Source organism: Planococcus citri, chromosome 2 (genome assembly GCF_950023065.1).
Source record: "Planococcus citri chromosome 2, ihPlaCitr1.1, whole genome shotgun sequence".
NCBI lineage: Eukaryota > Metazoa > Arthropoda > Insecta > Hemiptera > Pseudococcidae > Planococcus > Planococcus citri.
In genome coordinates, this window is record NC_088678.1 from 25,249,195 (window position 1) to 25,261,799 (window position 12,605).

General features: G+C 33.2%; 5 protein-coding genes across 9 annotated transcripts in view; 2 read left to right on the forward strand and 3 right to left on the reverse strand.

Moving 5' to 3' along the window:
* The window catches only part of LOC135835164 (zinc finger protein 774), a 35,886-nt gene extending 31,135 nt beyond the window's left edge, over positions 1–4,751 (forward strand). For all 4 annotated transcript variants that reach the window (XM_065349307.1, XM_065349310.1, XM_065349309.1 and 1 more), the window contains exon 4: positions 4,246–4,751. In XM_065349307.1, coding sequence (XP_065205379.1) covers positions 4,246–4,656 — 411 coding nt within the window. In that variant the 3' untranslated portion in view covers positions 4,657–4,751. The remainder of the gene's footprint in view (positions 1–4,245) is intronic.
* Positions 4,752–5,332: 581 nt separating this feature from the next.
* On the reverse strand, positions 5,333–6,794 carry PCNA (Proliferating cell nuclear antigen). Its single transcript, XM_065349311.1, has 4 exons — positions 6,371–6,794; positions 6,140–6,305; positions 5,921–6,065; positions 5,333–5,846 (listed from the first exon to the last, which is right to left on the reverse strand). Exons 1-4 carry the CDS (start codon positions 6,589–6,591, stop codon positions 5,596–5,598), a joined length of 783 nt encoding a protein of 260 aa, XP_065205383.1. The 5' UTR covers positions 6,592–6,794; the 3' UTR covers positions 5,333–5,595.
* A 542-nt stretch (positions 6,795–7,336) lies between these two features.
* Positions 7,337–10,089, forward strand: Pof (Painting of fourth). Of its 2 annotated transcripts, XM_065349306.1 has the most exons (9): positions 7,337–7,539; positions 7,662–7,933; positions 8,021–8,212; positions 8,295–8,545; positions 8,615–8,767; positions 8,852–8,962; positions 9,054–9,171; positions 9,267–9,311; positions 9,387–10,089. In XM_065349306.1, exons 2-9 carry the CDS (start codon positions 7,748–7,750, stop codon positions 9,831–9,833), a joined length of 1,503 nt encoding a protein of 500 aa, XP_065205378.1. In that variant the 5' UTR covers positions 7,337–7,539; positions 7,662–7,747; the 3' UTR covers positions 9,834–10,089. The 2 variants fall into 2 exon arrangements, with proteins under 2 accessions (XP_065205378.1, XP_065205376.1); XM_065349304.1 differs by having other exon boundaries at positions 7,337–7,933.
* A 37-nt stretch (positions 10,090–10,126) lies between these two features.
* LOC135835167 (transmembrane protein 242) lies at positions 10,127–11,066 on the reverse strand. The gene is made up of 3 exons (XM_065349313.1): positions 10,769–11,066; positions 10,462–10,694; positions 10,127–10,386 (listed from the first exon to the last, which is right to left on the reverse strand). Exons 1-3 carry the CDS (start codon positions 10,830–10,832, stop codon positions 10,216–10,218), a joined length of 468 nt encoding a protein of 155 aa, XP_065205385.1. The 5' UTR covers positions 10,833–11,066; the 3' UTR covers positions 10,127–10,215.
* A 222-nt stretch (positions 11,067–11,288) lies between these two features.
* Positions 11,289–12,338, reverse strand: Spase12 (Signal peptidase complex subunit Spase12). Its single transcript, XM_065349314.1, has 4 exons — positions 12,178–12,338; positions 11,981–12,040; positions 11,815–11,901; positions 11,289–11,732 (listed from the first exon to the last, which is right to left on the reverse strand). Exons 1-4 carry the CDS (start codon positions 12,214–12,216, stop codon positions 11,637–11,639), a joined length of 282 nt encoding a protein of 93 aa, XP_065205386.1. The 5' UTR covers positions 12,217–12,338; the 3' UTR covers positions 11,289–11,636.
* Positions 12,339–12,605: the final 267 nt, after the last annotated feature.

Genomic DNA, 12,605 nt, shown 5'->3' on the forward strand with positions numbered 1-12,605 from the left:
ATTTTTTTTCTGTGGAAAGACCTTCCAAAGGGATGACCAATGGCGCAAATCGCAGCCCTGTAGCCCATTTTTAAAGGCAGCCAGGGGGTGTCAAAGTTTTCAGTGAACCTAAAATATCATCCATTTCAGCAGTGGATTACTCGATAACCGCGATACCTACCAAAATGGAACATTTTCCCATAGTTAGGGGGTTTGAAAGGCTTTTTGGTGATATCATAAAAATTAGTGTTGCCACTTTTTTTCGTACAAAAAATTAGCTCAAAAAGTTTTGAAACGTAGTTTTCATATCGTTCCGACTCTCAAAAATTCTGAAAAAAATATATTATAGACAACTTTTCATGCTGAACAATTTATTAAAAAATTGGGACGGTACCATGTTGCAAAGTTGATTTTAAAAAATTCAAAGTTTGGGAAAAATGCGATTTTTTGATTTAAAACATGAAAAAAAGTTGTGATAGGTGAAGTTGACCCAATTGACCCCTACTTTTACGTATCTGTTGAAAAAGTTGATTAACCCCTTTCACTCGATGAAATAATCTCACAAAAAAATCAAAATTCGAAAAAATTCAATTTTCAATTTCAAACATCAGAAAAAGTTTAAATTTGAGGAGCTTGGAATCAAAACTCACTTTTGCCATCGGACAAAGTTTCGAGAAAATCGACAATAACTGATTTCGCCTAGTGCGTTGATGAAAAAAACGCCACAAAGTGTGTCGAGCTCTTGAGTAAGACTTCTAAATAGGATTCCATGAGAATTTTTTTTTTTCAAGTTGCCATATCGTTGCGGTATGGCTATCAAGTTTGGCAAAAGTGAGTTTTGATTCCAAGGTGGGGTAGTTTTACTTTCTTTTGCAAATATATCAAAAAATAAGCCTCCTAGAAGAAAACTAACGACATTATGTCGACTGGAAATTTAATTCTCTACCATTTTCCTCGATTTAAATTTTCCGTAGAATGCTTCGTTCCGCCTCCAGAGAGCTTTAAAAGTTTTCAGCGCTGAATTTTTCCAAAAATTATACTTTCTTTTGCAAATATATCGAAAACTAAGCATCCTAGAAATAAACTAACGACATTATGTCGATTGGAAATTTAATTCTCTACAATTTCCTCGACTTCATTTTTCTGTAGAGTATTTTGTTCCGCCTCCAGAGAGCTTTAAAAGTTTTGAGTGCTCAATACTTCCAATTTTTACCTCCTCAGTTGCACAACTTCCAAATTCAAAACGACCATTTTCGCAATTTTCACTATCAGAAAATGCTTCCGAAGTTGCAATTTGATTATTTTGGCTTTGTAGACTGCCATGCGACCTTGAAAATACAGGTTTATTTATAGCTTGGAGTCAAAACTCACTTTTGCCAGTGGCAAAAGTGAGTTTTGACTCCAGGGGCACTTTTTAACACGAAATTGTGAAGACCTGGGGCCGAATTTGGAAAAATGGATTCTGTAGGGTGATGAAGAAATTGAAGAAGTATCCGAATCCGCAAAAAAACGTATACCTATCGATTTTTGGTGTCAAAAGTGAGTTTTGATTCCAAGCTCCTCATTTATTCAGTTGTCTTATTTTGACCTCTTTCTGACGTATTTCATGAAAAAGTTGATAAAAATTACACTCACAACCAAAAAAAATTCGTTCATTTTTTGAATGAGAAAGTTGCTCCAAGTGCAAGACTCGTACTCGGTTGTTTTCTGAAGTTGTTATTTTTTATTACAAATTTTCAAAAATTCAGTATTTTGTCAAAGTTTGTCTTTCTGCCAAAAATAGCAAAAAATTTAATATTCTGTCAAAATTGCCAAATAGTCTTGTTTCTTACTAAAATTTGTCGTTTCCTCCAAAAAATTCGAAAAAGTCGTCTTTTTTTCTAAAAATTACTTACCCAAAGTTTCGCTTTTTTAATCGAAAAATCTATAAAGTCTCGCTTTTTTTCCTACGATTATTAAAAGACAAGTAGGTATCTACTGTTTTTTGCTAAAATTGCCAGTCTTGCTTTTTGTCAAAAACTGTCAAAAATTTTCGCTTTTTTAAAAATTGACCGAAATTTTTTTTTTTTTTTTTGTAAAATCAATAAAAATTTACGTTTTTTGCAAAAAGTTTCGAAAAGACCTACTTTTTATTTATCCATTGTCAAAAATTCTCACTTTATCAAAAGTTGAAAGAAATTCTTCTTCTTTTTTTAATTTGAAAAATTGTTTAAAATTGTCGTTTCTTGCAAATAAACACTAAAAAGCCCTACTTTTCTTCAAAAATTGTTCAAAAGTCCTGTTTTGTCTAAAATTGGCCAAAATTCTAGCTTTTTAGGTATCATCACTTTTTTTTTGCTAAAAAATGCTAAAAATTACAAATACTAAAAAATGTCGCATTTTCACCTAAAAAATTCAAAAAATTAGGCTTTTTGAAAAAAATTGCGAAAAAAAATAATTTTAATTTATTTTTCTCTAATTTCCAAAAAAATGCTGTTTTTTGCTGATATTGTCAAATTTCAAATGTTTGCTTTTCTAGAAGAATTGTTGAATATTTTCTTTTTTTTTTTATTTCAAAAATGGTCCAAAAGTCTCGCTTTTTGTCAGAAATTGCCAAAAAGCCCTTCTTCGAAAAGACTTACTTTTTATTTATTCAAAAAATTGTTCAAAAATCTTGCTTTTTGTCAAAAATTCTCACTTTATCAAAAGTTGACAAAAATTCTTCTTCTTTTTTTGATTTGCAAAATTACTAAAAATTGTCGTTTCTTGCAAAAATAAACACTAAAAAGTCTTACTTTTTTTCATAAACTGTTCAAAAGTCTTGTTTTGTCTAAAATTGGCCAAAGTTCTAGCTTTTTAGGTACCATCACTTTTTTTTGGTAAAAATGCCAAAAATTACAAATATGTACTAAAAAATCTCGCGTTTTCACCTAAAAAAAATTCAAAAAAATGGGACTTTTTGAAAAAAATTGCGAAAAAAAATTTTAATTTATTTTTTTCCAATTTCCAAAAAAATGCTGTTTTTTGCTAAAATTGTCAAATTTTAAATATTTGCTTTACTAGAAGAATTATTAAATATTTTCTTTTTTTTTAATTTCAAAAATGATCCAAAAGTCTCGCTTTTTGTTAGAAATTGCCAAAAAGCACTTCTTTTTGTCAAAATAGTCGAAGTCTCGCTTGCTAAAAATTGTCGGTTTTTGCAACAAACAAAAATTGCTTAAAATTACCAAAAGGCTTCGGTTTTTTACCTGACAAAAAATGAAAAAAGTCTGGTTTTTCGAAAAAAAAATTACAAAAAAATATAATTTCTTTGCCAATTTTTAAATTACTTACTTATGCTGTTTTTACTAAAACTGTCAGTTTTGCTTTTTGACAATTTTTTTTGTTTTTTAGCAAAATCGCTAAACAAAAGTCTCGTTTTTTACCAAAAGTTGTCAGGGATCTTCGCTTTTTCAAAAGTTGACAAAAATTCTCATTTTTTCGAGCAAAATTACGAAAAATTATCACTTTTTGCAAAAAAAATCCCAAAAAGTCTTACTTTTTTTCCAAAAATTCCAGCCTCTTAGAAATTGAGAAGTCTCACTTTTTTTCAGGTGAAATTGTTTTTTACCCAAAAAATGCAAAAAAGTCTCATTTTTTGAAGGAAAAAAAACACGTGCAAAAAAATATAATTTTTTTGCCAATTACCAAAAAATGCTGTTTTTTGCTACAATTGTTAACGTGTTGTTTTAATTGCCCAAAAATCTCACCTTTTTGTCAATAATAGGCAAAAAGCCCTTCCTCTTTGCTAAAATTGTCAATCTTCGCGAACTTTTAAAAAATTTCAATCTTTCATGCAATCTGGAAAAATTAACATTAAAATAATATGTATATTTATTAGAACGTTGCTCCTTCAATTTCTGACGTTGGCAAACTAATTTACTCTAACGTGGTTACTGTTGCTGTATTATTAATCTAATCTCATAAGTTTTCAGGCCAATGAGAGGGCTGAGAGATCGAAATATTTTTTTAAAAATACCTTTGAAAATTATACTTCACAAACTAGAGCTTGTTTTTTTTTTCAAAGAAAAAAGTACCTACCTAGTAAAATTTCTAGGATTTTCAACTTTTTCATTTTTTTAAAACTACTGAAGCCTACTACGAAAAATGACTTGATTTTATCTTTTTGGACTATTCATTTCAACCTAGACCTTCCAGTTTCGTTCATCCACTAGACTTACACCTATGTACCTAGATACATATATTATTTTTTACATAGATCATTTACTAATCTGTATCTCATTTCAGGACGGTGATAACGACAAATCAGACTCCGGACCCGAGTACCTGCCTAATCTACGCTGCGAACTATGCCAAGAAGTATACACATCACCGGCCGAATGGGTCAGACACATACAGAACACCCATACAGACGAGCAATTAGCCTTATCGAACAACTACACCTACAGTGACGAAGCCGAAACACCTTATGTGCCACCTAATCGTAAAAAACTAGTCAACGGACGACAACAATGTCCTCTTTGTAGCAAAACTTTCCCATCTCACGCTTCGATGATGATCCACACCAGAACTCACACCGGTGAAAAACCATACCTTTGCAACGTCTGCGAAAAAGGCTTCAACGTAAAAAGCAATCTTCTAAGGCATATGAGAACGTTACACGACGCTGTAATCAGCCCTGCCATGGTTAAAACCTAAATTTAATTTCTAATTTGTGACAAAATAAATTGGTTCACAGAGAGCTGTATAATCTAGAACTCGCGTGTGTACGTATCTGGAAATGTGCAGTTATTTGCTCAAAGTATATTGTATATCGTTGGTGTATAAGGCTGAGAGATGATAATTCGGCTCCATTTTTTGATCTCAACAGAGAATTTTCATATTACGATTACCTACTACGTATACCCCGGCGTTAGTGTTGTAAAATTACGAGAACTATTTTACTATATTGTAAAAACAGTCTGTAGTGAAGAGCATAATATAATATCATCGAGATGAGTTTCTCGTAATATTATAGTAATTTTTTTTCATCTTGCTAGTTTTTTTTTCGTTACCGGCATTATTATTAGATGATTATGGTTTTTTCTCTTTTTTTAAAAGTTTATTTTAAATTAGATTTGTACGATAAGCTTTTTATACATACATAACTATTATGACAGCAATTTATTATGTATTGTAAATACTAAAGCGTCTTCAGCTCGCAATATAAAACAAGTATTTTATTTTTCGTGTGTTTCTATTCAGATTAATGTAAAATTGGCCAGTATACGAAGGGTCAGTTCGATATCAAAAACACTATCTCTCGTGAGACGAAATTCTTCGTCAGTAATCAACATTCATCATACTTCAAGAAATAAATATGCTACTAAACGAATTATAAAAGTAATCAGTTTTATTGTGATACACATTTACACAGCAGTACATTCGATGTGCTAAAAAAAAAAAATACAATAAAACTCTCAGTATTCAAATTTTATAAAATATATAATAAATATTTATCAAAAAAAAAGAACGAGGAATCGGTTTATGGTCAATTACTCAATATTACAGGACATTTTGAATGACAAATAGAATACTCACGACGATATTTCACTATACGATTGGAAATAAAACAGAAATCTGATCGGAAATAATAACTTAACTATCTTCTTCTTCGATTTTAGGAGCTAAGTAATAACGAATATATCCGACATCTCCGATTTTGTATTCTACTACTAAAGGAACATCGGCAGACATGCATAATTGGACTTGAGGCGATAATGGAGTAGCTTTAGTGAAAGAATTAAGGTATCGGCAGGCGAAATTCAACGATACTGGTTCTTGCATATCGATGACGATAGCTTCTTCCTCTTTATCGACATTGTAGGTTGAGGCTAATTTCACGTTAGCTGCAAAACACAAAGAGTTCGTTAACGAAAACATTCGTAAGATAAATATTGAATATATCAAGACGAATTCTTACCTGAACCAACGTCTCCAGCTGTTGAAAATTTAACGCCTTCCTTAGAACAAGAAATAATCATAGACTCGCCGAATTGACTAAGATCTCTGCAAATTCTAGCGAATTCGGCGGACGGTATCTTGATAACGCACGAATAATCGGTTTCCTACGAAACAAAATATACGTAGAACGATTCGAATACTTATAATACGCAAAGTCTGGACGGAATTAGATACTAACAGGTATTCCAAGTTGTTCTTGATCCAAATTCATCAATTTCATTTCGTAATCGGAGACTTTTTCTTGATTAGGTGACTCAAACACGAACGTGACAGTATCGGCGTTATCTTGAGCTTTCATCGTCATTACATCGTCGTTGGCAGCGCATTTCATGATTTTGGTCATACTGTAATAGAACTAATGAGCTTTGACTAGATCAAAATGGTAAAGTTACACGTTGAAGATATCTACCTGGCCAAGTTGATTCCCATGGATAAGTTCCTATCGCATCTGTACTTATCGAAGCCATCACTTCGTAGATTGAGGGATACTAAACTGACGTGAGAATTATCCATAGCTTGCAACTGTATACCGGAAGCTGAGCATTCGAAAGTTGCCTCGTTCAGTAGATCTTTTATAGCTTCCAGGATCTTTTTCAAGATGGAACTTTGGACTAATCTGGCTTCGAACATTTTGATCGGTTGGTGATTACGAAGTTATCGATAAATTAAACGCGAATTACTGCGGATAAAAGGTACTAAGATGAGAACAACGATCACACGAAAGAAAGTGCACAATGAAGAAAAGAACAGATGGCACGAGTATTATTAAAAGTGTATGGCGGGAAATTTACAAGAGCAAAAAGGTGCGAAAAATTTTCATTTTTCATTCGAAACACAAAAGTGTTTTTTGTAGGCTTTTCTAGAACGAAATGAGCCCCAGATGGGTGTTTTCTTTGGTGTGTTTGAATTTCGACTAAGTTTCGTTTGTTTTAAAAAAAACTGAAATTCGTAAAGTTCGCGAAGCTTTCAAAGCTTTGGTGTAATTATTATTATTTAATGAGTTACGTTTGAAATTAATAATGCTGTATATTTTTCAATCGTTCATTTTTTGGGGAAAAAAAAGAAGATTTTGAATGATCCAATATTGGGTACATATCCAAAACAGCTGAAGCAGTGCAGCCACTAGAGGGACTCTTAAACCAGTTCAACGTTTTAAATTTTTTGCAGTAATTTTTTTGAAAATATTCATTTAATTTTGATGTTATTAATCAGGAAAATTATTCACATAATTCAAATTTTAGTATTTAAAACTCTGATAATGTTTTTATTCTGTAAAACTTTACATTTTCCAGCTTTTCCACTTCGAGTCTGTCCACAAACAGCCACACCTGCGAAATCAACAATTTTTTTTTCAAAACCGGCAACTGATAAGAAAATGGTGATAAGGTGGAACAATAATTTAATTTTTATGACGATTGAATTGGTTGTTGAAAAATTTATTACTTTCAGATTACCCATTAAAACGTTGATTTTTTAACGAGATAACGAGTCGAGTAAGTTTTCGGTGCAACAATGTTTCGCAGACGTTTCTCAGAATACTCGAGGATATCGGGTCATCGGGTCGTTAACCGCTATAAGGTTAGACATCCACTGCGCATCCTTGCCATTAATTGATGTTAAAGCCTTAGAGGCATATATGTTCGACACAACGTTAGTATAAAAATCGCGTCACGACATGACGTAATGGTTTATTTTCGAAGGTATTTACCGTAGACTCGGTGCAGCGCAGTGTAATGATTTCTGCAAGTTATTCAGCGATGCTTTAAAAGCCACCAAATGCCTTAAAATGGATCCGAAAAACTTGGCCGCAGCTGGTTCAAGGACAGCAACGACCAATGCTCAGTTTTCAAATATCTACCATTTGCTGCAGAGCAGTCCTCAAATGTATCAGTTCCCGATGCATAGTATGGAGTACCGAATGCTGAACCCGTACCAGTCAGGTCCAGTTTTCAATATAGGCGAACCTTTGGTTGTAAGTTGATTTACTAGTTGCTTTGCTTAAATTCGTGTACGTTTTACAGATCAGTTTCTATCGATATTTTTCTTCTTCTGTTTGTAGCCCATAAATCATCCATTTTTCGGATATCATTCTATGCCACAAGGGTCAGCGAATCTATCGCAGTGGCAAGCTCCCGTTCCATCCACCAGCTCTTTATCTGAAGATCCTGGCGTTACTGCTCGTGAATATGTTCTATCGTCCAACGAATCTTCACCAGTTGTGCCTTCGCAGCAACTTGCTTCTGCATCGAAAGTAAGGAAATACTCGTGTCTTGATTTAAATCTATCATTGTGTACCTAATGAAGTAACGTTGAACGTTATTTTTTTTTTTTAGTTGCCGGACAAAAATACTCTGAAACGGAAAAAGAAGTTCAAAAAACGATCAATTCAAGAACAACTGCCGAAAAAAGATTGGAATAAAGATGACGCTGATTTAGCCTTGAAAACCGAATGTGAATATGGCAACATGAAACGAAAGCAACAAATAATTATTAAATTTCCCGATGAAGAACTGAATGCTGATATTGTTAAACAATTTCACTCAGCGATTAAATTTGTACATTTTCAAACGTATTGTGGGCCACGGTATGCATCTGTAATTTAGCTAATGTCTCTTCTCTAGCTCTCCACTGATCGATTCGCTTATTCTTTCAGTTATTGTTTTGCTCAAATTGATGAAAACGTTGATGTCAATTCGGTAATTGAAGATCTAAATATCAAAACATTCCAAAATGGGTCTCTAAAAGCTGAACGAAAGGTGACCAAAGAAGAGGAAGAAGTATGCGTTGAGGAAATTGATCCATACACGTAATATTCGTTACCTTTATTGCAAATATGATTCTGTTCGATTGCGAATCTGTTGATTTTAATTCTTTTTCTTTTCGAGTGTAGACTTTACCTTGGTAATTTACCACAGTACATTACGTCTCATGCAGTTAAAGAAAAATTCAAAAAAGCTTCGCGTATTGATATTGGTTTTGCTCAAAAAATCAAGTACACCAGGTACATAACTTTGTGATAGGTGCCTGCCTACCTATTACCTGTGTCTGTCTGTGTTGAATCTTTCTAATGAATAAACGTATTGATTTTTCAGATATGCATTTATTAGATTCAGAAACGTCCATGATGCCATTCAAGCTTACAAAGAGAACGTTGATATTATAATCGATAATCGATCCGTCGTATTACGATTTCGTCGTATCAATAACAAGGTAAACTGTTCGTGCCCCTTTTCATGTACCCCCCCCCCCCAACACACTCACCCATTTAAGGTCAGTTCCATTTATTCTTGTAAATTTGATTTTAGGTAGTGAATATTGCCAAAGAAAAGAAGAAAATAAAACTAGAAGAGGTATGTACTCCTCATTACGAGTATTACCCTTGACAAATCAACGCAGAAAATTTTTCACCTTGTTATTTTTTGTAGGACGTTATCGAACCAGACCACGAGTTCTCCGATGAAAACCGAGAAAAAAGCCAAGACAGAGAAGAACCAGAATTCGAATGTTCTCAACTAGAAGAATACGAATTACCAACGCCAATTCCACTAACGGAGATAAAACCCGAGAAAAGTAAAGGATACCCGGATGAAATGGTGAACGAAGCTTCTTCAGCTTTGAAACCTATATTCGGTAGCTGTTTGGGGAAAATTGACTGCAGCGTGGTATCTGAACAACTGCAACTTGTGGAAAACAACGCAGATACGTACCTAGCGTCGGGAAATCTTTCGCCAAATACGAGAAAAGAAACAACCCCGTTGATTAAATTTATCAAGAGTGTGACCGGAGTAGAAGAACTGAGCCCCGAAGATGCTGAACTTTTCAAAACTGTGGTTTTAAAACTGGCTAATATATTTAAAAATTCCAAAACTTAGATGTTTCTCTGTGAATATTTTCAAGTTCCTTTTACTTGTAAATAATTTATGTGCTTTCTTTGTGTGTGATACTGTAAAGAATTTCAGGCGAATGATTATTTATGTCGAATTTTTTTGTGATTTTCGAAGTGATAACTCAGTATTTGTTTTTCAGTTTTTCTTTCCATCCTTTTATTTTTTTTAGCTTTTTTTTTGAATTATTTCTGTTCCCTTATGTTACCTTTTGATTAATAAAGCATTATTTATGTTCGCTTAATTTGTGTGTGTGTGTTTGTTCGAATGATACAGACAGGTTTTAAAAACAATTTTACCTATATTCAAAAACAACAATAACGTTATATACAATACAAATCGCCGTCAACAAAACTACTAAAACCTTCAACTACGAGTCGGTTTTCTCTTGATCTAATTTGGCAGGTTTCTTGGTGGAATATTCGTCGTCTAAATACTGCAATAGATCTGTCACCGAGGCGAATTCCGTTCGACTTTGCGGTGGGTTGTTTTTTGGAACCGAGGGAAATATCGATCCCATTTTTTGACGAAATTCTTGCATCTGAAATTTCAGCACCGGTCAGATAACAGAGATATAAAAGGTACAGATTTGAATATTACAACATTCGCAGCTTACATTATTTACATTGGCTACTTTCCAGATCCCAAAGCAAATCAGTCCTACTCCGGTGAATGCATACAGTGTACCCCATTTTAATGCACGTAACGCCAACTGAGTGCCATTATCGTAAACTTTCGACGAGACAGTATCTAGAGCTGATGCATTTCGTTTACGTGTAGAAGCGAATGCGTACGAGAACGATATGAGGGCCGAAATACCGGTTATAGAAGTGATGAATAATCCCTTGACTGAAATATAACCAAAAAATCGTTAAAATAAAGATCAATGTAGATGAAATGTACAATAAGATGGAATCACTCACTAGTAGATTCTGACTGGAAGAAATTGTTAAATTTGCTTCTGAAATTCGTTTCATTTTCAGACATAGTGTAGAAGGTGAAGGTTCGAGTGTTTCTTCACGAGGCTTGATTTCTCCAGTAATTGAAAATTCCGAATAGTTCCGATTGAATTATACTTCATCTATTTGATCTATTAGAATATTTCCTTTTAGTCGTCATGCTAAGTATTTAATTTCGGTACATTCGGTCAATTTTTCAAAAGAAAATTTCAAAAAAAAAAATTTTGAAACACTCCAGTCTTTTATCATTTTGTAGGAAATATTTTTTTTAGATTTTTCGCTGAGCAATCTGGATAGCATTCGTGTGATAAGATGACGAGGGAAATTCAGAGAAATTTCCCAGTCAGCAGAGAATTTCAAGTTTTTCAATATGTAACATTACACGTCAGAAGAAGAAATGAAAAAAACTCGAAAAATTTGAGAAAACTGAAAATTTTCCGACAGAAGAAACTGAAAGAAGTCGAGAAAAAGAAATAATGAGAACTTTAGAATAAATTCTTCATTTAATAAACTAAAATAAAAGAAAAATGAAAATGAAATTCTCTAAAATAGGACCCAACATGACTTTAAAATATAAATAATGAATAAACACGAAGAATGCGATACATTTTTACGAGAAAAAAATTAAATCATATAACCAGCACAACAAACTTTTCACAAATTCCAAAACTTACATAATCAATAATACAATAATAATTTACAAAATGAACGAAGGAAATCTTTCACACATGAAACAATGAAATTTTAAATTTAGATAGATTCTTCGGTAGAGATCTTAACATAATTTCAACATCGAAAAAAACACAACTAAAATTAGCTAACATCGAATAAATTATTTTTTCTTTTTCTGTTCACCACTTCCCTCTTCTTTGACTTTCTGCCATTGTAAAGGATGTCTTCTATACATCGGCCAGGGTGGTAACGATAACTGAAAAAGAACGAACGTGAATATCATTTCAAATACACCAATTCGCCATTTATTTCGATACTAGAACGATAATGCAACTTACAAGAACAGATATCGCGAATCCTACTCCCAAAGTGTAAATAGTGTACGAAAACTTCTGCTCGACGTATCCCCAAATTAATCCAATAACCTAGAAATATTCACAGAAATGAATAGTGTTACCGGTGTTGTTACTTGATAAGAATTCTATTAGATGAGCTTGAACTTACTCCAAATATGGTGATGATGATTCGGGCATAGTTTTCAGCTCTTCTTTGCCCCTCGAAATCCTGAAAAAGAATCAGAACATCGTGAGAAATGATTCAAGAACCATTGGAGTACCTATTGTGGGTTGAATAACTCAAGCAATGGATGTAATATCATCAGCTAAATGAAACACTCAGTGAAAAAAGTTCAGTAAACTTACCATGTGCATTGGAATGTTGACGAAATTTAGGAAACTCATCTTTAAATATTAAATAATTACTTAATGAACGGAAAGAAATAAATAGCTATAAGAACACGTCAACCAAAACTTTCGTAGTAATTCGAAAAATTGATAAAAATAAGATGTTTACGTGTAGATTGTAGAGCAACTTTGTTCGGAAACGTTCGGATACACTCGGCTCGGAATACCTTCGTATCAGTCAGTGTTGTCCAAAGTGTTGTCAGGTGCTTTCTGGTGATTTTGAATTTTGAACTCGAGTCACCGATTTTATCATTTTTTTTACCGACCAATGGGGCCCAAAAATTTTTTCAGATTTTTTGAGCAATTTTTATTCGTTCACACTTCACTGTCCAACGTCTACCACTTCTTAGTTCTTTCCTTTCCACCATCTCGTCGTCCTCTAAACT